We start from the raw sequence: 25,431 nt of genomic DNA, 5'->3' as shown, positions 1-25,431 counted from the left end.
TCCACACCTGTGCTCTGTGCCTGTGTGTACTCTCCACACACCTGTGCTCTGTGCCTGTGTGTACTCTCCACACCTGTGCTCTGTGCCTGTGTGTACTCTCCACACACCTGTGTCTGTGCTTGTGCGTACTCTCCACACCTGTGCTCTGTGCCTGTGTGTACTCTCCACACACCTGTGCTCTGTGCCTGTGTGTACTCTCCACACCTGTGCTCTGTGCCTGTGTGTACTCTCCACACCTGTGTCTGTGCTTGTGCGTACTCTCCACACCTGTGCTCTGTGCCTGTGTATACTCTCCACACACCTGTGCCTGTGTGTACTCTCCACACACCTGTGCCTGTGTGTACTCTCCACACCTGTGCTCTGTGCCTGTGTGTACTCTCCACAGCCATGACTGTGTGTGCTTACCCAGACCCTCCAGGTTTCTGTCTGAAGCCTGGAGTCCCTGGTCTCCATAACTTGTTACTAGGACTCTTTAATCACTGTTTCCTCTTCCGTTATATCTAATTTAGAAGAATCTAGTCCCTCCTGGGCTTAGCTGCAGAGCATTGTTCCTACCCGTGCACTCTAGGAGACTGGTGAAGCAGGCAGCCATTGTACTCCTACCTGGACATGGCAGCATCACAGTGGTCAAGGCTAGGAAAGGCTGGATCCCAGGTCGAAAGACCGCCACTGTAGATTGCATAGGTGCCCGGGGAGAAGCCAGTACTTCAGCTTCTCAGCTTAGAGCCTCTTCTTGTACTCCAGTCCCAGAAATATCATGGAGACCAGCTAGTCTTGCTTTTAAACTATGTGATCTTGAGGAGTGTGCTGAAGTCTTCCAAGCATCCCTTCTCCTGAGACTCAACTCCTTTTGTGTTCCTTTCTAGGGGCCCTGAGTCCTGCCTGTGAAAATAGCCATGATTTTTCTTCAGTGATGTTCCAAGGCCTGTGTTTTCATTTAGATTTGAGGAAGCCAGAATAACCCAAGGACCCTAAAAGTGTACCTGAGTCTCTGTAGGCAGTGGCCAGAGGATTGAGGATTGCTGGTCATGGCTGAATGTATAGAGTTTAAGGCCAAATGTCAAGTTCTGGGCATGTTTGAGAAGCCCGTGTTAGTGATCCCCAAGTGGCTCCTGACGGGATGTGAAGACAGTGAGCCTGTCCATACTCCTCGAAAAGGCCTAAGAGAAGTTCTGAGTCTCCACTCCAAGGTCCCAGTGTCCTCTCCTCTAGTGTCCTACCCTACCCCCGGGTCCCCTAAAAGAACCTGACCTTTCTCAGTCACAGTGCTCAGTCCCTCCTCTTCGTCAGAGGATTTATCAAATCCTGTCACTTCCCTGAGGTATAGCTCAGATCTGCAATGGTGAGAGGAGTCATGGCTCTACCACTGGAAAAGGAAGGCACCGCCCAGGGGATAAAGAAGCCCTCTGCTGCAGAGCGGTGGTGGCACACGCCTTTAATCTCAGCTCCTGAGAGGCAGCAGTAGACAGAACTCTGTGAGTTTGAGGCCAGCCTGGTCTACAGAGTGAGTTTCAGGACAGCCAGGGCTACACAGAGGAACCTTGCCTCGAAAAACCAAAACGAACAAACAACAATAACAAACCTGTCTGCTGTATTTGTTATAGCCATGGTCCAGGCTATGAATGAGGCAGCTGGACACTCAGGGATATTGTTGGTGGCAGTGAGCTGTCTTCAGTATGTGACCTGATATGTTGGAAGGATGGATGGCTCTTAATGTCCCAAACAGAACCTGCTCCGTGCAACAGAGTTAACGCCCCCAAACCTGTCTGCTTGTGCACAGAGCTCAGGGAGCCCCAGGCTGAGGTATTCTTAACAAGCTTTTCACCTCTGTGTTTCTAAGGAGGAGGTAGTAGATGTTGTGGGTCCCAGTGGGAAAAGGAAGAATGTCACTGTGTGACCCTGGCAAGGCATCTCTATCCCTGACTACTAACAGCAGCCCTCCCCATTGTGGCCACCGAAAGACTCAGTAGAACACTTCTAGGTAGGCCCCATTGAGGACTTCCTGACTTACGGTAGACTTTTCTTGGGGGTTGTTACTATTTTTCCAAGCCCCACAGACCTTGTCTTTGACAAGTGCATTTTGTCCAAATGGAGATGGTGACCTTCCAGTTGGATGTGAAGCTCTGAGCATGCCCAGTTGCCCACAGCCAAGCATCAGAAACAGCAGCATGGGACAGATGAAGGTGTGGCGTGCTAACCCGCTGCTCCCGATCTCTCCCTCTGTGCCCCAGAATGGTGTTTTTCCTAGAGGATGTCATGACATGCACAAAGCGGTTGCTGGAATGGATCGCTGGCTGGCTCCCTCGCCACTGCATTGGAGCCATGTTGGTGTCACTTCCTGCCCTGGCTGTCTATTCACACATCACCTCTGAGTTTGAGACCAACATACATGTAAGTATCTGCAGGCCCTCTTCTCACCATTCCTTCCTGGCTCCCTAACCTCTTCTCGCACTTTAAGTCTGCTCATTTGGGGTAGGGCTAAAATTCAAGTTTTTAAAGAGGTACTCTCTATTACTGCTTCCAGCCATCCTCTTAAAACAGGAAGCATGCGATAGCTAGGCATGGTGGTGCGAGCACACACACATACACACACACACACACACAGTGGCACATACATACACACAGAACTTAGAAGGTTAGGGCAGGAACATCAAGAGTTCGAGATCATCCTCAACTACATAGAATTTGAAAGTAGTCTAGATACACACAGATACACACAGATACACACAGACAGGTACATACATACACACCACAATAAAAATTGCAGTGCAGAGCTGCCAATGGCTATCTAAAGAGTGGCCACAAGGCTTTTCCAACTTCACTCAGGATCCGTTAAGTCTCAGATCAATCGCAGACACTCTTGACTTCCTATGGTTCAATCATTCAACTTTTTGGCTTCACGGTGATGAGACATGTGCCCTTGTGACAGTTCTAACCTCACGGTCATCTCTTTCAGCCACTTCGCTTAGATCACATGGAAGTCGCTGATTTTCACTTTCAGGGCTCAGTAAATAATAGCAGAGTGAATGGACTTGGTACTGGATGGTTTTGCCCAGCTGTGGGATCATGTAGGTGTTCTGAGCATGGCTAAACTAGACCAAGCTATGGGGTTGGGAAGACTAAGAGTATTAAATGCATTTTTATTTATGATAATTTTCATTTGTTACATTGTTCTTTTTAATGTGTGGGTGGTGGGTGCTGGGAATCAGACCCGAGATATTGCTTCCCCTCAGTCACATCCCCAGTCTTTTAGCTCGTAAAGGCTTACAGAGATGGAGTCCTGCAACAGTTTAAACATTTGTACTTTGCCACACACTTTACAAAGAAGCACCTGCCTCATGTGTCCATATGATACAAGGCAATGGGCCGGTCTGCTAAAGTCTCTGACTGGCACCTGGAGTAGCTGCTGCTTTGGGAAGGAGCTTTGGAGTTAACTCCACAAAGGACTGTGGGAAACATTTGCTTCTTACCCTTTAGGCTGAGATCTAGAGCCGTGTGCTTGAGTGTAACAGAACTACCTGGGAGCATCTGGTGTCCTAGCATCAAATCACTTCTCAGAGGCCCATAGCAGGACAGAAGGAAGCATTTGGAAGGTGGCCACTCCCACAGTGGTAGGGCCCCAGTAAGCAGCCTCCCTTTCCTGTCTATCAAAGTGACGTGTTCTATTTTATATGTCTGGAGGAATATTCTCCTAGCAGTGTGGACTTGCACCTACAGTGTAGTGCCATTTGACAGATATGTTATCTGTTTTTAAAACCAGTAGGTTACCCAAGGGAAGACTTATTGCACATTTTACAGTTACTTCTTGTCACTGTGACCAAATGAGAAACATTGTAAGGGACAGAGAATAAGCTCTGGCGCAGGACCTAAGGGACTAGTCTGTCATAGCAGAGAAGGCATAGCTCCACAGTGGTGGGTTTGTCAGGCTGAGACTCTTCATCTCCTTACAACTTGGTTAAACAGGAAACAGAGATGAGATAGGACATAAACCAGGCTGTGTACCTCAAGGCCCTTCTCTCCAGAGATCCACTTCCTGCTGCTAGGTCTATTTTCCAAAGATTCCACAACCTCCCAGAATAGCACTTTTGGCTGGGGACCAGGTATGCAAACGCATGAACTTGTGGAGGACATTTTACATTCAAGCCATTGCAAGTGGTACCAGAGATGCCTGATACTGAACAGAAGTGTGGGTGAGTGGTGCTCTTAGTCTGTGGCATGCAGATAGGATGGAAGCAACGTGGCAGAGGTGGCACAGGCTATCCTAACAGTGTCTTTTCTTGCAGTTCACCATGTTCACTGGCTCTGCAGTGCTGGTGGCCGTTGTACACTACTGTAACTTCTGCCAGCTCAGCTCCTGGATGAGGTCCTCCCTCGCCACCGTTGTGGGGGCTGGGCCGCTGCTTCTGCTCTACATCTCCCTGTGCCAGAACAGGTGTGTGGCTGACCTCTGACCTCATACGGCCCTCGCCTAGCATCTCTTAGGGCTCGGCAACAGTTCTGTGTTAGTTCTGTGTGGTGTGTTTCCTTCATGACTTGAAATAGCTTCCAGCACACATAGTGTTCAAAGAGTACCAGCTGGGACATAGCTCAGTTGTAAAGTGCCTGCTGGCATGCAAAGGCCCTTAGAGTCCCCAGGAGTACCAAAAACAAACACACACACAAAAACAAACATACAACCCGAAAAGTAGTAAAGTGCCCTAAGTGATAGACAAAAGAAAAAGAAAGTCATTTATAACACCATACGACAGGCTGTGTGTATAACGTGTGTATATTGAAACATAAATGAACATTGGATTTAGACTTAGTTTCTCTCCCTAAAAGATGCCTATATCATCAGTTGTGTGCAAATATTCAGAATTCCACTAGACTTTTGATCCCATGCACTTGGATTTGGGAACGCAATCTATATATAGTTGAATATAGATGTCCTTGGGTACCTGCCTCCGTGAGACATATGACTATTATAGGATATTTGAACTTTCTTTTGTGAATAAGTTGTAATCTAAGAAAGGAAGACCTGAATTATTTCATATGAAGAGTCAGGATGAGGAAAGACGAGAGGAAAAGCCAGGGTGGTGCAGACTTGTAACTCTAGTACTCAGGAAGCTGAGGTAGGTGGTCTAGCCTAAGCTACATAACAAGACTCTACTGGTACATGCCTGTAATCTCACCACATGGTAAGCAGAGGCAGGATAATCAGGGGTCTCAGGTATTACCTGACTGTGTAGAAAGTCTGAGGCTTTCTGGGCTACCAGAGTAGAAAGTATGGTGTGGACAGAGAGATTAGAGTCACATGATGAACCTCTGGAGACAGGGCCAGTTCTCAATTGAGCTATACAATGACAGAGACATTTAAACCCGATAAGAGCCAGGTATGGCTCACACTTGTAATCCCAGTGCTGCTGAAAGGGAAGTGGATGCAAGTTTGAGGGTAGCCTGGGCTACCAAGGAAGTGAAACCCATCTAGTGCCATCAGGCAAGCAGTCAGCACAGTGAAATGCCCTATGTGGATAATTGCTTCTTGGTTTGTTATATGTGTCTCAAGTTTCCTGTTACGTGCCAGCAACTGGCTTTGAGGCTTTTAGTCTTTATCAACTAAACACACAGTTGGAAATAGAATAGAAACTTGGGTAACAATGTATACAGTACTTTGTTTAAATAGTTCATGATCTCTTAAACCAATTAAGCTTCTGTTTGTGTAACAAACATCTAAATATCAGGCCTTTCCTGTAACTTCTTAGACAGGTGCTTTCCAGGTGCAGTGGAGAACCACCTGTTCAAAAAGCCAGGGAGCAGGCGAGCAGGGTGTTACATAGTTACAGGGGACAGTTCTCTATTGTACTTTGTAGGACATCTAACATTCCTGCCCCCTAACTTATTATCATAAGCAGGGCCTTCCACATTTCCCGGGTGCCCCTGAGGACCAGTGCTTTACTAAATGCCATTATCAGCAGTATCAAGAGTCTGTGGGAGTCACAGTGTGTTGGTGATTAGTGAACAGCATGGTGACTGTCCTCAGTTTTCTGCCTATATTAATAGCAATGTGAAACATTCATGTTCTCTATAAAGCAAGATCAAAAGGGGATCTGAGTTAGAGCTGCCAGTTCAGTATCTGAGAAAAAGCCATGACAAAATGCACAACCTTCCCCTGCCATTGTGGAACATCTTGACTCAGGGTCATCACAATGCTTTATACAAAGGGTATGGAATTCATCAGCGGCCTTTAACTTTGGATGCCTCGTGAACACTTAATGGTGACATTTAGTTACAGCTTTGGCTGTTCTTCTTAGATCTCGAGCAGCGAAGTAGGGGCCTCCCATCTGCCTCCCTGCTACAATCCAAAGAGATTTTGGCGGGAACTTAGATGAACCTTACCTTGAGCCAAGACCCCTTCCACACGGGGGCTTTTCCAAGCCTATGGCCCTGTCCCAGTTATTGCTGGAACTAGCAGGGCAGTGCTTGTCAGGTAGTAAACAAAAGCCTGAATTCACCTTTTACAGAGGAGAAGGACTCACTTTTCTGTTGCTGGAATAAAATGCCTAGGCAGCTTAGAGAAGAAAGTGTTTAGTTGGGCTCATGGTTTCAAAGGATCATGACCAAATATTTACCTCATGTTACCCAAAAGGGAAGTTACGTGAATTCTTCTTGGGTTGCTTTTAATAATGCCCTTTTTGTTTTCTGTAATATTTTCTTTTCAGTTCCATTGTGATGCCCCCCTTGGACTCAGCACAGAATTTCAGGTAAGCTTTCAACCTTCGGCCTTATCTCCCCAAAACATACATGTGCGTGCGTGTGTGCGTGCGTGCGTGCGTGCGTGCGTGCGTGTGTGTGTGTGTGTGTGTGTGTGTACAGGTTGAGAAAACTTTTTACTGGGAAGGTGAGTGGTCATTACATTAGACATATATTAGAGTTAGCTTAATTTTATGTAACAGAAAATCTCACAAATCAAAGATAATATTTTATCATCTAAAATATTTTGACCTGGAGCAGCCAAGATGTCTTAGCTGTTGAAGGTGCTGGCTGTGAGAGACTAGCAACCTGAATTTGATTCCCAGTAAGAGTAGTCGGAAAGAGCCACTCCACAGTTGCCCTCTGACTGCCACACACGCCCTCAGCATGCACCCCAACTCATCATGTACAGGCAGACAGTAATAATGAATGAATAATTGAGTTATATAAGATGCTGTCATCTGGCTAGAAATTTGAGATAATAAGTATTTGAATCTTTAAGTTAAATATTTAACCCTTGCTTTACTATAAACATAAAAGTAAATTCAAAATAAATTGAACGGTAAGAGATAAAAAAAAAATATGTGTGCTGTGTACATGCAGGTCTGCAACCACACATGCTCCTGCACTGATTCACTAATTCACACACACACACCCCACAAGATAAAAATACTTAAACCATAAAAGCTGGAAAAATATTAATTTTCATACCTCTTAAGACAGATAATTTTCTAGTCTTATCAATAATAAATAGATCCACAAGGAAAAGACTGAATGTCAGATTGGAAGGGACAGAAAAACATTCATAGAACATAAGCCCACACAGATGAAGTTCACAAAATCTATCACATACATATTAACCACAGTCCCCCTGTTCCTGGGAATCAAACAGGACACTGTCCATGCTATGCAAGTGTCCCCACTGATCCCTCAGAAAGTAGTAACTCAGTGCCAACCATGGCGATCAAGCCTGAAAGACAAGAACTCTGCAGCCTGAGACAAGAGGATTGCTGTGAGTTTGAGGTCAGCTTGGGCCTATATGTGGCACTGTATATACAGTCTTGATAGATCCAAAATGTTATAGGTACCAAGCCTACTTTTAGGGCTGAAAGTTGGCCCTTGCGTTCTCTTTGTCTGCCTGCTATTTCAGATCCCTCTTTTGATGACGGTAGAGCTCAGTGTGTTTGCTTTAGCTCCCATCTGTATAATCCGATGCCCGCACCCTGTATTCAGTCACTCTTACATTTCTCATCTCAGATCCCTCCTTTGCACTGGGTATGAAGGTACAGGCCTGTAATCTCAGCTATGAGAGCAGAATCATAGATCGAGGCCTGCGTGAGTCCATGAAGAGTGAGCTCAAGGTGGCCTGCACAGCTGTCTTGGAGATGCCATCTCAAAATGGGAATGAAAAATGAAAGAGCCTGGAACGGCTCAGTGGTAGAGCCCTTACCTAGCGCAAGGCCCCGGGGTCACTCACCAACACACAAACACACCAACAATCCTCTTCTTAGAAACTGACCTTTGCTTGGCTGCTCTTGTCTATCTGTCTTAGAATAAGAATTGCTGGGTGTGGTGGCATATCCCATAGTCTCACACTTGGGGAGTGAGGGCAAGAGGATCAAAGGTTCAAGTTCACCGTCAGCTACATAGTGAGTTAATTCCAAGACAGCCTGAGCAACATGAGACCTTGTCTTTTTTTTTTTAATATTTTTAGACTTATTTATTTTATTTTATGTATATGAGTACACTGTAACTGTCTTCAGACACACCAGAAGAGGGCATCAGATCTCATTACAGATGGTTGTGAGCCACCATGTGGTTGCTGGGAATTGAATCAGGACCTCTGGAAGTGCAATCAGTGCTCTTAACCGCTGGGCCATCTCTCCAGCCCAAGACCCTGTCTTAATAAAACAAAATACAGGGCAAAGTGCCTTAGTGGGTAAAGTACTTACTGCCTCCAGGAGAACAGAACTGATTCCACAGACTTACCCTCTGACGGGAACACATTCCTGGGTGTGTGCTCTCACCAGTTGCACATACACGTAACAATAAAGTTGTTTCAGTTTCCAGTTTGGTTTGGGTTTGGGTTTGTAAGGTATAAGCCAATGAGAATGTGTAAAAAGGGCTGTTCCTCAATGTCACAGTGGGAAAAGCAACTTCGCCCCCAACCCAGTAAGCCATGCTCACAGGAGAGACAGTTGGTTTCTTCCCAGCCCAGACCCTCTGTACACTCTGCCAGGCAGAGCGCCCGGTGGTCGTGGGAGCTCACACCTTTAATCCTAGCACTTGTGGAGGGAGAGGCAGGCAGATCTCTGAATTGGAGGCCAGCCTGATCTACAGAATGAGTTTCAGAACGGCCAGGACTACACAGAGAAACCCTGTCTCAGAAAAAGAAAAAAAAAAAAAAGAAGACAGGGAACCTCATGCTGGACTAAAATATGTTTTAGTCAGTTAAACAAAATGCTCACTCTGCTTAGGCATTTGAGATTGATAGGTATTATCATTTGATTCAATGCTATAAGTAAATAAACATGGGATGTCCTACAATAGAGAACTCTGTCTTGTTTCCCAATCACTGGGCTAGGAAACCTATGACAGGTCTCAGGTCCAGCCTGGTTGGACTTCAGGGTTCAGAATATTACAGGAAGAAGACATCAGAATCAGCAAAGGGAAGAATTTGGCCCAGTGAGCTGTGATGGCCCTAGAGGATCTCAGTGAAGACAGCTCGCCCTAAGCTTCTAATAGCAGGCCACATCCAAACTCAGAGAGAAAGCAGGTGTTCAGCAAAACTGTTCAAGTAGCCTTAATACCATGGGCTGCTGCCATCCAGGGATGATGGAACCCCTCTCCATCCCAGCTCCCTGTAGCTAGCCCAGGCCACTCTGAGGATAACCTCCCCTTGGGAGCTGACACAGCTACCCTGAACCTGAAGGGAGAAGGGACTTGGCCATCCTCCAGCTGATCTCCATGGTTTACACATGAAGAAACCAAGGCCTCTAAGGTCTCCAGTTGACCTCCCAGAGTAGCCTAGGGACCATTCCAATGTCAGGGCTTTTGTGATGGTGTTTTGGTGGTGTCTCAGCGGCTTCAAGTTCATTTTTTCTTCTCTCTCTCTTTCTCTCTATCTCTTTCTTTCTCTGAAAAAAAAATCATGTAGCCCAGGCTGGCCTTGAACTTGCTGTGTATCCAAGGATAACCTTAAACTCTTAATACTCTAGTCTCTCCTTCCAAAGGCTAGGATGATGGATGTGTGCCACAAGGCCTTGCTACATCCATTATTTTAAAATACCCTTATGTCAAAGGTAACAATAAGACTTTAACTAAATATTGTATCTAAGGAGTTAGGTTTCTGTGTCCTAGATCTCACCTGAGAACACATTAGGTTTTTTTGTTTTTCTTTGTTTATTTGTTTTTTTTTTTTTCGAGACAGGGTTTCTCTGTGTAGCCCTGGCTGTCCTGGAACTCACTCTGTAGACCAGGCTGGCCTTGAACTCAGAAATCCACCTGCCTCCGCCTCCCAAGTGCTGGGATTAAAGGCATGCGCCACCCCTACCCGGCCACATTAGTTTTATATCCCTTTATCTTTACATAGTAAGCAATTCCAACACTACATAAAATCTAACAACCTATCTTGGGCATTTAGAAATGCATTAACATATAAAACTTATAGGAACTGAAGAGTCAAAGCTAGGTTAAAAATAGAAGGGGACAGAGACAAGAGAGGGATGCAGGAAAGGAAGAAGGAAATTCAAATGTTAACACAAACCATCTCTCGGAACCAGGACAAGAGATAAATCGGTTTTTACATTTCTACTCTCCCCCTAAATTTCCTATGATTGAGTATGTAGCATTTTTACAGAGGAAAAAACTGAGCAAGTATAGTGGTATATGCTTATGATCCTGGCACTCGGGAAGTAGAGGCAGGAGGATTAGAAATTTAAGGTTATCCTCAGCTATATAGCAAATTCAGGACAACCTGTGCTACATAAGATCCTGCCTTAAGAAGAAAAAAACCAAAAAACTGTGATAGCTCTCGGTGCTATCTCCGGTTTCAGCTGCAGGGTTCCTTAGTGGCACCTGCTTGCCGGAGAACACCGCAGCTGGACGTAAGTTCAGTTATCTGGCAAAGGGAATGGGAAGTGTGGTTTAGAACAGTTTGAAGGCTGAGGTTATTGCTTAGAGAGAGAATGCTTGTCTCTATGCACTAGGCTCTGGGCTCATTCTCCAGCACTTATGAGGACTTCTTGGGAACTTCTAGTTAAATTCTGAATGCACTGTATTTAAAATGATTGAGACATCCAGTGTATACAAAGATGAGGGTAGGAATGTTCTTCAATACATCATTTCTCATCATAACTACTGTGTCCCTCAGCATGAGTGTGGTACATCCATATATTAGATGACTCTATAGCCTTGACAGAATAGCTGCGTTCGGTACCCTGAAGGAAAGACTATTCTGTCCCTTATGCTGATTGACTTTCTTACCATGTGCATATATTATGTATATACATCATATCTTAAATGTATACATCTTATATTCTTTTTGAAAATGTTAAGATAGTCTTAAATAACTTTGGTGAAGCAGAACTACCTAGAAAGGGGGTGTGTGTTTTGTGAAAGTTTCATATAAGTAAGTAGAGAATAAATAAAGGACAAAAAAGTCTTTGTAAAATGATGTCTGTTGCCTAGAAATCTAAGAATAAAATCTATCAGAATATTCTGTTCTTGGGTACAGTAATGACACTGAGATCATAAGGGATGTGTCTGTGTCTTGGGAGAGACATACTAAAAGAGACCACCAGCAACTTACTTTCAAATTGTTTAGAAAAACGTATTTAGGTTTTTTGTTTCGTTTTGTTTTAGATTTATTCATTATGTATACAGTATATTCTGCCTTCATTCAGGCCAGAAAAGGGCACCAGGTCTCATTACAGATGGCTATGAGCCACGATGTAGTTGCTGGGAATTGAATTCGGGACCTCTGGAAAAGCAGCTAGTGCTCTTAATTATTGAGCTATCTCTCTAGCTCAGGAATAAGTATTTGCATGTGTCAATATGTCTTTTTATGTCACATGTGTGCCTCTATATATGTATTGAGAGGAAAAGCAGAGAGGCAACATTTAGCAATTGTAAAATCCAGATGAAGACGATACAAGTTTTATGAAATTTAAAGTTTTTATAACATTAAGATTTTCTAAAAGAAATAGTTGAGTAAGAAAAGTTTTTTTTTTTTTAAATCAATGAGTTTTTCTAAAAAGCAGTTACAGCTGGGCCTAGTGGTCCAGGCTTGTCATCCTAGCTTGTGAGTATGGAGGCAGGAGGATAAATTCCAGGCCCACCTCCAGCTACATAGCAAGTTCAAGGCCAGCCTTGGCTGCATAAGACAAGAAACCAAATTAAATATTAATAAAACAAAAGCACCCGTGAAGTCTGCAAAACAGCCAGGCTGCTTTATGGCTGCGTGTGTCGAGGGTAGCGCTCAACCATGCCCAGCAGAGTGCTCATCCTAGATGCAGGTCTGGAGTGCTCCATTAATATGCACTCTGCAGCCGTGTCACGTCTCCTCTCTCTGCTCCGCAGTGTCGAGAGGAGCCCATGCAACATCTCGGTGCTGCAGGACAGCAGGAGCCTGGCCAGCTTCATAGGCAACGAGTTCATCCTCGCCTTCTTCCTCCTGCTCCTCTTGGTCTGGTTCCTGAACCGGGAGTTCGAGGTCAGCTACCGGCTGCACTACCATGGGGACGTGGAGGCAGACCTACACCGCACCAAGATCCAGAGCATGAGAGACCAGGCTGACTGGCTGCTTCGGAACATCATCCCCTACCACGTGGCTGAGCAGCTCAAGGTCTCGCAGACCTACTCCAAGAACCATGACAGCGGAGGAGTGATCTTTGCCAGCATTGTCAACTTCAGTGAATTCTATGAGGAGAACTATGAGGGCGGCAAGGAGTGCTACCGGGTCCTCAATGAGCTGATAGGTGACTTCGATGAGCTCTTGAACAAGCCAGAATATAACAGCATCGAGAAGATCAAGACCATCGGGGCCACATACATGGCAGCATCAGGGCTGAACACTGCCCAGTGTCAGGAGGGTGGCCACCCACAGGAGCATCTGCGTATCCTCTTCGAGTTCGCCAAGGAGATGATGCGCGTGGTGGATGACTTCAACAACAATATGTTATGGTTCAACTTCAAGCTCAGGGTCGGCTTTAACCACGGACCCCTCACGGCAGGTGTCATCGGTACCACCAAGCTGCTATATGACATCTGGGGGGACACGGTCAACATCGCCAGCAGGATGGACACCACTGGTGTTGAGTGCCGCATCCAGGTGAGCGAAGAGAGCTACCGTGTGCTGAGCAAGATGGGCTATGACTTTGACTACCGAGGGACTGTGAATGTCAAGGGAAAAGGGCAGATGAAGACCTACCTTTACCCAAAGTGCACGGACAATGGGGTGGTTCCCCAGCACCAGCTGTCCATATCCCCAGACATCCGTGTCCAGGTGGACGGCAGCATTGGGCGGTCTCCCACGGACGAGATTGCCAACTTGGTGCCTTCTGTTCAGTATTCGGACAAGGCTTCCCTGGGATCCGATGACAGCACGCAGACCAAGGAAGCGCACCTGTCCTCTAAGAGGCCCTGGAGAGAGCCAGTCAAAGCAGAGGAAAGGTTTCGATTTGGCAAAGCCATAGAAAAGGACGACTGTGAAGACACGGGAGTAGAAGAGGCCAATGAACTCACCAAGCTCAACGTCTCAAAGAGTGTGTGAGGCAGCGTGGAGAGCTGCCGAGGTGCTCTGCCCGTCCAAACACAATAATATCTGTATCGATAGGCTGTCGTGCTATCTAGCACCTCAGTTTCTGTCCCCAGATGTGGTGTCACGTGGTCATTTCAGCCCTAATCTCTGTGTGGAGCAGTTATTCAGGGTTCATTTCCACCCGTTTTGGTTTTTCCTTTACTCCCTTTCCGGAAGCCTTTTCCTGGAAGCCTGCCCCCAACCTGGGGGATCCATTCAGCAGTGTGGAGGGATACAAGTGCCTCTTCAGGGTGTGGCCTTGCGTCTGGGGCTGAGGCCACTGGTGGAATTATGGCCCTGGGGATTATTTGACTTCTTTAAGAAAAAAAAAAAAAGGAAAAAAAAAAGCTGTGGTTAAAATACCATTTTTATTGCCTTTTCTCACAAGTTTTTTTTTTCTCATACAGTGTTCTCCAGTTTATTTTTTCTATATATGTAATAGTATTTTTCAGTCACCTGGCCTTTCTAAGCACATACACGCACACATACTTGCATTTAGGAATCTGACATAAAGTGCCAGTAACTCACCTGGGGGAGGGGCTGTAAAAGGGAGCAGGGCTGGAAACTCAGCAAGCCCCCTCCTGGCATCTCTCGGGTACCTGGGCCCACATTCCTGTGGCCCACAAATGGGCCTCTCCGCCCCCAACACTGGGCAGTTTCAGGGGCTCATCTGCACGCAGGCCAAGATTTCATATGCTCACCAGGCACAAAGCTTACAAACCAGGCCTCAGGAATCTCAAAGCCGTGTTTTCATCCCAACCCCCCACAGAGGGGTCTTCCAGCCAAGAGTGAAGATGTTTGTCTCAGAAGCTGACCCATTTGAGGGAGACGTTTAACCATCTGAGGATGCATTTATTTATTTATTTATTTATCAAAACATGTGTATTACGGGGAGGGGCCACTGGGTAGTTTTGGTGGAAGGAAGCAGTCAGGGAGTGGACAGGGCAGTTTGCAAAGGACACAGCCGACCAATGACAAGATGTCCCTCTGTGTTTCATGTCTCATCCACTGTGGCCCACAGTGCCACCCAGGGTGCTGCTCCCCCTTGTGGGGATCCAGAGTAAAACTGGCTTGGCGCCAAGTAGGATTCTGCAAACCTTTTGTCCCTTCCCCCCACTATGCAGGCTGACTTGTGGTGAGATTTGATTCTGTCGGCCAAATTCAGACATGTGAAAGAGGTTTCTTATGGTGCACCGAGGGACAGAGCCATCTGTTTGCCAAAGGAGATGCAGAAAGCCCGTCACAGAGACGGCGATTCAAGTTCCTGGCTGCCAACCTTCTTGTAATTGTGTTCTTCCATGTTGAGTCTCAGGTTGACGCTGGATGGAGCTCAGCTGCCCTGCCGCCATCATTTTTCCAGATCACGCTGGTGTGCAGCTCATGAGACAACTGAGGAATAGCTCTGTGTCTGTTGGAGGTCTTCATGCCATGCCCTGTGGTGTGTTCTTCCACTGGTAAACGTCACTATATAGTTTTCACATCTGAATTAAGCCTGGTTTTCACTCCTCCCAAAAGATGGAGAGAACCAGCTTATGCTAGCAAGGTGACATCTTAGTTCTAGTCAGCCACGTCCCGGGAGACACCTGGGATAGCCACTAGAGCAGCAAAGCCATGCCAAGACCCAGAGTGTTCTTAGTGACTGGAAGATTTCCCGTCCCAGTTGGCTCCCTGTTGGTCTTCCAACTCGAAGAAAAGATAAGTTGTGTCAATACCTCTTGCTTCTGAAGAATGTATTCCTGTACAATGCCACAGATTTTCTTTTCTTAAAAACACTACCTGATTCTTTCCTTGTGCTAGGGATTTAGGGCATGCTGGGGTCTCCTGCTGTCAGCTTTAGGGTGTGCTCATCTGAGTGAGCACCAGTCTGCCCACCACCTCCAGGCTGCATCACTTTGAGGAGCTAGCTAGTGGTCAGGGTTTTTGCAATCTTGGTTCAAGATGTGCTCTGCCAAGTTCATCTCTTCCCACATCTTCCCTCTCAGACTCTTTCTCTCTCTGCTACAGAGGTCTCTCTGATTCTCTCCCGGCACACTCCCCACCCTATACCTGCAGACCAGCTGGAGAGAATCATTAACCTTGAGCGGGTGGTCCGGTTCTGCATTGTACAACTAGAGCCCTGGCTAAAGGGCAGCTCACACAGATTGCAGTGGTCTTAAGAAACACCCTGAGCCTTCCTGAAGAACCAGTGCAGACATTCTTCTTTCAGGGTGCATGGCCCCTGGGGCCTTTCCAGCTCCCTGCCCTAAGCATACCTCAGCACAGAACCACAGGCTCTCTGCAGCACACCTGCCACGCAGTTTGGTCTGTTGGCATTGAACAAACAGCTGTTGCTGGTGACAGTTGGGCTTCTAGGCAGTGGACTCGAGTGTCCATCAGGTGGCAATACTTCTTAGGAACCTAGGGCAGGAAGCAATACTCCAGAAATGAATGTGTGTAAATAGTTGCTTTGCATTGCGAGTGCCCTTTCCTTCTTGGCCCCAGCTCTGATCAGTTTTATACATCTGTATGATCAAGCACACATAATTTTATCCCACACAAATGAACGTAGAGCATCGATTCTAAACCCTCAAACTGCTTGACGAGCCCCACAGATGTACCACACCTGCGCATGGCTCCCTCTGCCCTAACTTTACTTCTGGGACTGCACCTGCACATTTGCACATGACACGGTGAGCCAAAGGCAGTGTGCGACCATCACCTGGGCTGTAGTCACTTGTAGTTTTCCAAAGATAAGTCTGCATTTGAATTTCTTGATTTTTTAAGGTAAGCATTTTTTTTGATTGGTTGTTTTAAAAATCGCATCATGCCTAGAACCTGAAATTATATTAGCAAGAACCAACTGTTTGTATTTCCATGTTTTCCTTTGCTCTGCTCTTTTTAAATTGTTAATTCTAAGAATTTCAAAATGCATCCACTGAAAAAAAAAAGGATATTAAAATGTTCTACAACTTAACTTTGGTCCATGGTATTTCCTCATTGAGAAGCTTGGTACTGCTTCACTTCAGAGCTGGGCCTCCTCTCACCCAGGGTGTGTCAGGCGGGTCAAGTGTTGACGAGCCATGTCCAGACAGAAAGGAGCTCTCGTGGACTGTAGACTCTGGGAAGGGACTCTCTCCACTTGTCTGTCAGCCTGTAGAAATCCTTCGTCTCTACCCACTGAGGGCAAAAGCACATCCATTGACCAGGGTACTTTCCTGCCAAACAGTGCTTGTTGGCTTCCTTAAGAGCCCTTCCCTAGCTGGGGAGCAAGGATCCTCACTGTGCTACAGGTCTGACAGGAACATGGTCTTAGGCTATAAAGGGCACCCAAGGACTTAGACAACTTCGCAGACAAGAAAGGCAGTCTCTAGTCTTTGTAGTACAACTTACCATTTGTGGTCTCTCTTTCATCTGAGATCTTCTCTGTACATGGTTGCTTTTCATGCCGTGGGATTCTATCGTTGTGGCCACCTGGAACAGATCCCAAGACCCTGGAAAAAGAGGCAAACTGGAGGAACCAGCAAGTGAAGGGGTGATTTTAAAAGTTCATATTTGCATATTATCTACGTGTATGTTTAAAATCACTGTGTGTGTGTGTGTGTGTGTGTGTGTGTGTGTGTGTGTGTATGGTTTCTTTGTAAGAAAAAAAGTATTTGAGTAATTAAGCCTTTGGAATTCTCTTCTTCCTGCTGGATCTGCAAGTCTATGGAAACCAGAATTAAGCAATGCAAACATCTGCTGTTGAAACCTCACTTATCAAAAGCAGTAGATTCTTTACATTTTATGCCTTTCTACTCCAGGAGCATCAATAATTTGATGAAAGTTGTGACCTCATTGGGGAAAAAAATGCACATAAAAAAACCTACTCTCTTAGGGCTGAGCAGATGGCTCAGCCAGTAAGTTTATCTTTAAGCTTGAGGACCAGAGTTCTAATCCCCAGAAATGCTGAATGGATGTGGTGGCCCTCCTATAATCCTAGAACAACAGAGCAGAAACAGATTCTCCAAAGCAAGCTACCCCAAACAGTGAGCTCTCAGGTCAAGTGAGAGGCCTTGAAGGCAGCCAAAACCAACCTCAGGCCTATGAGAGCATGTACGCATGCACACACACACACACAGAGTATTCTACACAAATGCAAAAAAGAATACACTCTTTGATATTGCATAAGATTCCAAATTCAGCACTCGGGAGGCAAAGGCAGGCAGATCTCTGAGTTTGAGGCCAGCTTGATCTACAGAGCAAGTTCTAGGACAGCTAGGGGTTACGCAGAGAAACCCTGTATCAAAAAACTAAAAAGCCAAAGATTTTAATTTTTGGATTCTAGTAAACTACCCCTCAGCCACAATGGCTAAAGGAACACGGGTTTTGTTCTGACTATTGACGAGGTCTCCACCATCTGTTTAAAGACTCCTGTTTGGAAGCATGGACATACACAGTTACATAAATATTTTTATCAAAATTATACTTTACAATTTAATGTGTTAATGTAAATATATGTGAGGACCCTCAACTTTTCATCCTATAAATACCAATTTAGTCAAATTACTTGAAACAGAGGATTTATTTATTAAAAGCCTACTATGTGCTACATAATACTCCAAAGCTTCCTTGGCTTAGGTCATTTTTCCTCTGGTGCTTATGGACATCTGAGAAGCAGCTATGAGTTGGAATTGCTTTTCAGGATGACTCTTCCAGACACCAGTAATGTCATTTTCCTGATTGACATCTCTAAACAGGGTTCCTTAATGTCATCTATGGCTTTTAGTGGGTCTGCCACTTGAAAGAGGAACCCACTTTTAAAATAATTCTCGCAGTGACTAGCAGGCACAACTTCAGGTTGGCTTTGCTGGAATGTCAGGAGTGACATGCCACCCACTTAAGACCTTGACTTCACCTAGAAAACAGTTGTTGGCTGATTTAGACGTCTGGTAAGCCTACCTCAGCTCTGAAAGGAAGAGGCACTTCTTCAAAACTGCTCTTAAGTGTCTTCCTCAGATTAAAGCGGGGAGGAAGGGTGGAGATGAATCCAGGCTGACATGGACCTTGCTATGTAGACCAGCTTAGCTGAACTTGTGGTGATCCTCCTGCCTCAGTCTTATTTACCATCACACATGGCCTTTAACTCATTTTCCTCACCACAAAGCCTTTCCAAGTTGAGCCGGCTGGGAAGGAGGGAGGGTCTGGGTTTGACTGCTGTTTTGAAAGTTGCCACCATCAGGAAATGTTTGATATGCTCAGAGAAGGGAATAAAGTGGGTCCCCGACTATCTGCATACAATTCCCAAGGCACAGGCTATTAGGTCCCAGACTTAGGACAAAGGCTAACCAATCAAAGCAGACTCTGGCCGCAGTCTTCCCTACAGGGTCCTCCCAGGTGGCATGCCCCGCCCCTATGACGTCAGCCATTTTGGCTACCGTTGCCTTTTTGCCTCTTGGCTGTAACCTACCCCTTTTGGTTCCCGCTCTGGCATCTCTCTCCCTCTCCCATACGGCTCCATTCAGCCTGCCGGCCATGTACACTCTAGACTCTTCCAGATGCCTATGCTCCCCCTCATACCAACAATAAACCTTCTCCTCCACCAAACCCAGGAGCGTCATGCCCTCATTTTCTTTATTTCATTCACAGACATTGGTCCCAGAACCAACTTAAGCTGCTACCTGCACCCCATCCCCTCAGGGCCACCCATTAATTGTCCCCACTGCTTTCCAGCCCTTCTTCCTGTCTCCTCAGATTGTCCTACAAGAGGTTTCAGTTGTAGCCCACTTTTTCTCTTTGAATCTTTGTCTCCAGGACACTATTTCCTGCACAAAGCCTCAGGACATGTCCCGTTCTCTTAACCACCCACCTCTGCATTCATGCTTCATCTCCTCTGTCTTGTCAGAGGCTGGGAGCACCCATTAACCCTGAGGAAGGCGAGACACTGCCCTGTCATTATGCAGTATCCATTTAAAGAAAATTATTTAAATCGGACTGTGGTGGCACAGACCAATAATCTCAGCATTCAGGAGGCTGAGACAGGAAGATTGCCATGATCATGAGGCCAGCCTTGGCTGCAATGGGTGTCATGTTTTCCAGGGTCAGCAAGACACTGTCCAGAAAACAAAAAGAGCTGCAGGTAAGAGCACTCGCCACCAACCCTGAGGACCGGAGCCAAAGCCCCAGGTACCACATGGAGGAGAAAATCAACTTCCACAAATTTTCCCCTGACCTTCACACTAGTATTCTGACACACACATGCACACATGTATGCCCATGGATTAAATAAATAAATAAATAAATGAAAAAAGATAGTTATATGAATTTTCAGAGAATTAAAGGAAAACAAGAAAATTAGATGTAACTACTTTCTAAAAAAAAAATTAGATTAAAAACAGTCTTCTAGATAACGTTTCCCTATAATGCTTTGAATAAGACCGTGAATGTCAGTGGGGCAGTGGTGGCGCACGCCTTTGATCCCAGCACTCAGGAGGCAGAGGCAGGTGGATCTCTGAGTTTGAGGCCAGCCTGGTCTATAGAGATAATTCCAGGACATTCAGGGCTACACAGAGAAACCCTGTCTTGAAAAACAAAGACCGTGAATATCTTGCATGGATCTCATGGATGGTGATCCGGACTCTTCCAGGAATTTGTCGCCTTTCTCCTGGCCAATTCAGGGGCCATTTCCACCTTTCAGCTCATTTCTAAATTCTCTCCTGTGCTTATCCAACTGTCCATTTGCCAGCAGGAGTGCAGCAGGCTTAGACATGTGAGACGTAGCAGGAAGCGTGGCACAGCTAGGGAGCTGCCATACATTTGGCCTCTACTTGGCAACAGTTACTGGAACTCCAAGAAAGCAGCCCGTGTTCCTAGCTAGTGTCTTTCTTCTCAGTCCTGCAAACATTGGGGCTCCCTATTGGCATCCATCGCAACACCTTGAGTGTGACCTCAGCTCAAGTTTCCCAGAGTCACACCAATGCCAGACACACACTAGGCATCTGCTTCCTCTATAGCCCTGCCCACCATGTGCACTATCAACCCTGGAAACCCTTAGGCTTCTTGGTGAACCTCATGCTGTGTCTACCACATTTTCTAGGTCTAGTCTTCATTCGTGACCCAGCTGGAGACAGTGCAAGCTTACTCCTCAAAGGTTCCCTTGACATCAAAACCCAGAAAGTCACCTGCAGTCATTTCTCAGTTCAGCCAGAAGAAGTTGCCACTGTGACCTACTGGGAGCTTTGAGCCTACACAGGAAAAATGGCACCTGCACTCCTAGGCCAGACCAGGCAAGTCCTTGAATCAACTTGGAACTTAAGCAAAGAATTCCTTACCTCCACTAAGGTGAGCCACAAATGTCCTTGCCGTTGGGAGAGAGCCATGACAGAGAGCCAGAAGAGGGAAGTTTGGATGTGGATGTAGAATGGGTCACTTGGATCCAGGGAAAACACAACAGAGCAGGCATCCCACAGAAGCTGGGAGTGCTGCACACTGCAGCCTGGAGCATGTCAGAAGCCATCATCCAGGCATGCCAGGCATGACTCCATGTGAACCTTCTCTAGTCACATGGAAACTGAACAACTCTCTACTCAATGATGACTTGGTCAGGGAAGAAATAAAGAAATTAAAGACTTTTTTAGAATTTAATGAAAATGAGGACACATCATACCAAAACTTGTGGGACTCCATGAAGGCAATGCTAAGAGGAAAACTCATAGCTCTAAGTGCCTACAAAAAGAAACTGGAGAGAGCACATACTAACAACTTGACAGCACAACTAAAAGCTCTAGAACAAAAAGCAAATACACCCAAGAGGAGTAGAAGGCAGGAAATAATCAAACTCAGGGCTGAAATCAACCAAATAGAAGCAGAAAGAACAATACAAAATATCAACAAAATCAGGAGCTGGTTCTTTGAGAAAATCAACAAGATAGATAAACCGTTAGCCAGATTAACCAGAGGGCACAGAGACAGTGTCCAAATTAATAAAATCAGAACTGAAAAGGGAGACATAACAACAGAAACTGAGGAAATTCAAAAAATCATCAGATCCTACTACAAAGGCCTATACTCAACAAAACTGGAAAACCTGGATGAAATGGACAATTTCCTAGACAGATACCAGGTACCAAAGTTAAATCAGGAGCACATAAACCATCTAAACAGTCCCATAACACCTAAGGAAATAGCAGCAGTCATTAAAAGTCTCCCCACCAAAAAAAAAAAGCCCAGGACCAGATGGTTTTAGTGCAGAATTCTATCAGACCTTCAAGGAAGACCTAATACCAATTCTCTTCAAACTATTCCACAAAATAGAAACAGAAGGAACACTACCCAATTCGTTCTATGAAGCTACAATTACACTCATACCCAAACCTCACAAAGACCCAACAAAGAAAGAGAACTTCAGACCAATCTCCCTTATGAACATCGATGCAAAAATACTCAATAAAATTCTAGCAAACTGAATCCAAGAACACATCAAAACAATCACCCATCATGATCAAGTAGGTTTTATCCCAGGAATGCAGGGATGGTTCAATATTTGGAAATCCATCAATGTAATCCACTATATAAACAAACTCAAAGAAAAAAACCACATGATCATCTCACTAGATGCTGAGAAAGCATTTGACAAGATTCAACATCCCTTCATGATAAAAGTGTTGGAAAGATCAGGAATTCAAGGCCCATACCTAAACATAGTAAAAGCAATATACAGCAAGCCAGTAGCCAACATCAAACTAAATGGAGAGAAACTTGAAGCAATCCCACTAAGATCAGGGACTAGACAAGGCTGCCTACTCTCCCCCTACCTATTCAATATAGTACTGGAAGTCCTAGCCAGAGCAATTAGACAACAAAAAGAAGTCAAAGGGATACAAATAGGAAAGGAAGAACTCAAAATATCACTATTTGCAGATGATATGATAGTATACTTAAGTGACCCCAAAACTTCCACCAGAGAACTCCTAAACCTGATAACAACTTCAGCAAAGTGGCTGGTCATAAAATCAACTCAAACAAATCAGTAGCCTTCCTCTACATAAGAGATAAACAGACCGAAAAAGAAATTAGGGAAATGACACCCTTCACAATAGTCACGAATAATATAAAATATCTTGGTGTGAATCTAACCAAGCAAGTGAAAGACCTGTATGACAAGAACTTCAAGTCTCTGAAGAAAGAAATCAAAGAAGATCTCAGAAGATGGAAAGATCTCCCATGCTCATGGATTGGCAGAATTAATATAATAAAAATCGCCATCTTGCCAAAAGCAATCTACAGATTCAATGCAATCCCCATTAAAATCCCAACTCAATTCTTCACAGAGTTAGAAAAGGAAATTCTCAAATTCATTTGGAATAACAAAAAACCCAGGATAGTAAAAACTATTCTCAACAATAAAAGAACTTCTGGCGGAATCACCATCCCTGACCTCAAGCTGTACTACAGAGCAATAGTGATAAAAACTGCATGGTATTGGTACAGAGACAGTCAGGAAGATCAATGGAATAGAATTGAAGACCCAGAAATGAACCCACACACCTATGGTCACTTCATCTTTGATAAAGGAGCTAAAACTGTCCAGTGGAAAAAGGACAGCATTTTCAACAAACGGTGCTGGTTCAACTGGAGGACAACATGTAGAAGAATGAAAATTGATCCATTCTTATCTCCTTGTACAAAGCTCAAGCCTAAGTGGATAAAGGACCTCCACATAAAACCAGATACACTGAAACTAATAGAAGAGAAAGCGGGGAAGAACCTCGAATACTTGGGCACAGGGGAAAAGTTCCTGAACAGAACACCAATGGCTTATGCTCTAAGATCAAGAATTGACAAATGGGACTTCATAAAATTGCACAGTTTCTGTAAGGCAAAGGACACTGTCAATAGGACAAAATGGCAACCAACAAATTGGGAAAAGATCTTTACCAATCCTACATCTGATAGAGGGCTAATAGCCAATATATACAAAGAACTCAAGAAATTAGACTCCAGACAACCAAATAACCCTATTTAAAAAATGGGGTATAGAGCTAAACAAAGAATTTTCAACTGAGGAGACTCGAATGGCAGAGAAGCACCTAAAGAAATGTTCAGTATCCTTAGTCATCAGGGAAATGCAAATCAAAACAACCCTGAGATTCCATCTCACACCAGTCAGAATGGCTAAGATTAAAAACTCAGGTGATAGTAGATGCTGGCGAGGGTGTGAAGAAAGAGGAACATTCCTCCATTGTTGGTGGGACTGCAAGATGGTGCAGCCACTTTGGAAATCAGTCTGGTGGTTCCTCAGAAAATTGGACATAACATTACCTGAGGATCCAGCCATACCACTCCTGGGCATATACCCAGAAGATGCTCTAACATATAACAAGGACATATGCTCCACTATGTTCATAGTAGCCTTATTTATAATAGTGAGAAACTGGAAAGAACCCAGATGTCCTTCAACTGAGGAATGGATACAAAAAATGTGGTAATTTACACAATGGAGTATTACTCAGCTATTAAAAACAATGAATTTGAGAAATTCCTAGGTAAATGGATAGAACTAGAAATTATCATCCTGAGTGAGGTAAGCCAATCACAAAAGAACACACATGATTTTCACTCACTGATTATTGGATATTAGCCCAGAACCTTGAAATATCCAAGATTCAACTCACAGGTCACATGAAGCTCATGAAGAAGGAAGACCAAGTGGGGATGCTTCGGTCCTTCTTAGAAGGAGTAACAAAATACTCAAGGGAGAAAATATGGAGACAAAGTGAGGGACAGAAACTGAAGGAGGGGCTATCTGGAGACCATCCCACCTGAGTATCCATCCCATGTGCCATCACCAAAGGTAGATGCTGATGTGGAAGTCAGGAAGTGCATGCTGACAAGAGCCTGATATAGCTGTCTCCTTAGAGGTCTGCCAGAGCCTGACATACTCAGAGGCAGATGCTCACAGCTAATCATTGAACTGATCATGGGGTTCCCAATGGAGGAGTTAATGACTGAAGGAGCTCAAGAGGTTTGTGGCTCCATGAGGAGAGCAACAATACCAACCAACCACAGCTCCCAGGGTCTAAACCACCAGCCTGGGAGCACTTAGGGAGGGATCCATGGCTCCAGCTATATATGTAAGAGTGGAGGGCCCTGTTGGGCATAAGTGGGAGAAGAGATCCTTGGTCTCATGAAGGCTGGATGCCCCAGGGGGTGGGAATTTGAGGGTGGGGAGGTGGGAGTGGGGGGTACGTAGGGGCACATCCACAGAGAAGCAGGAGCAGGGGTGAGGGGATAGGGGGTTCCTGGGCGGGGGGGGGATGAAATGTAAATAAAACATCCAATAAAAAATAAAATAAACGTGCAACTGAGGAGAGGTGGGAGCCAGGAAGGAAGACACAGCCTGTGTGGGTTCAGTGACAAGCCCCTCCACACTGCTCAGCTGTATTGGCTTCACTGGAGCTTGTTCCACACCGTACACAGACAGGAGTCAGTGAGGCTTATTCACTTAGGGCTACTTTGAGCAGGAATAGAGGAAAGGGCTCACTTTGTCCAGGACTTAAAATGCTTCGATGACAGTACAGATCCAATGTAAGTTAGTCACTGGCCAGGTGTCCCAATCTCTTCACACACAAGTGTGACTGCCAGTTCCCCAGTTCTTAAGAAAACGCTGAAAACAAGTCACCAACCTTTGGTGCCCAAGAGTCAGATTGTTTTCCATGATGTGACAAGGTTAGGTTCCCAGACAGGACAGTTTGGTAAGTGGCTTTTAATACTGAGTACAGGCCGGGCGGTGGTGGCGCACGCCTTTAATCCCAGCACTTGGGAGGCAGAGGCAGGCGGATTTCTGAGTTCGAGGCCAGCCTGGTCTACCAAGTGAGTTCCAGGACAGCCAGAACTACACAGAGAAACCCTGTCTTGAAAAACCAAAAAAAAAAAAAAAAAAAAAAAAA

At 45.3% G+C, this 25,431-nt stretch overlaps 1 protein-coding gene across 1 annotated transcript in view; it reads left to right on the top strand.

The window, feature by feature from the left end:
- The window catches only part of Adcy9 (adenylate cyclase 9), a 46,426-nt gene extending 29,945 nt beyond the window's left edge, over positions 1-16,481 (top strand). Inside the window, exons 7-10 of the mRNA XM_028760768.1 lie at positions 2,232-2,391; positions 4,284-4,432; positions 6,699-6,740; positions 12,310-16,481. Coding sequence (XP_028616601.1) covers positions 2,232-2,391; positions 4,284-4,432; positions 6,699-6,740; positions 12,310-13,501 — 1,543 coding nt within the window. The 3' untranslated portion in view covers positions 13,502-16,481. The remainder of the gene's footprint in view (positions 1-2,231; positions 2,392-4,283; positions 4,433-6,698; positions 6,741-12,309) is intronic.
- Positions 16,482-25,431: the final 8,950 nt, after the last annotated feature.

The sequence above is a fragment of the Grammomys surdaster genome, unplaced genomic scaffold (genome assembly GCF_004785775.1).
Source record: "Grammomys surdaster isolate TR1022 unplaced genomic scaffold, NIH_TR_1.0 126612, whole genome shotgun sequence".
NCBI classification, from domain to species: Eukaryota; Metazoa; Chordata; class Mammalia; order Rodentia; family Muridae; genus Grammomys; species Grammomys surdaster.
The sequence above is the reverse complement of the archived record's forward strand: the minus strand, read 5'-3'. Positions and strand labels throughout refer to the sequence as shown.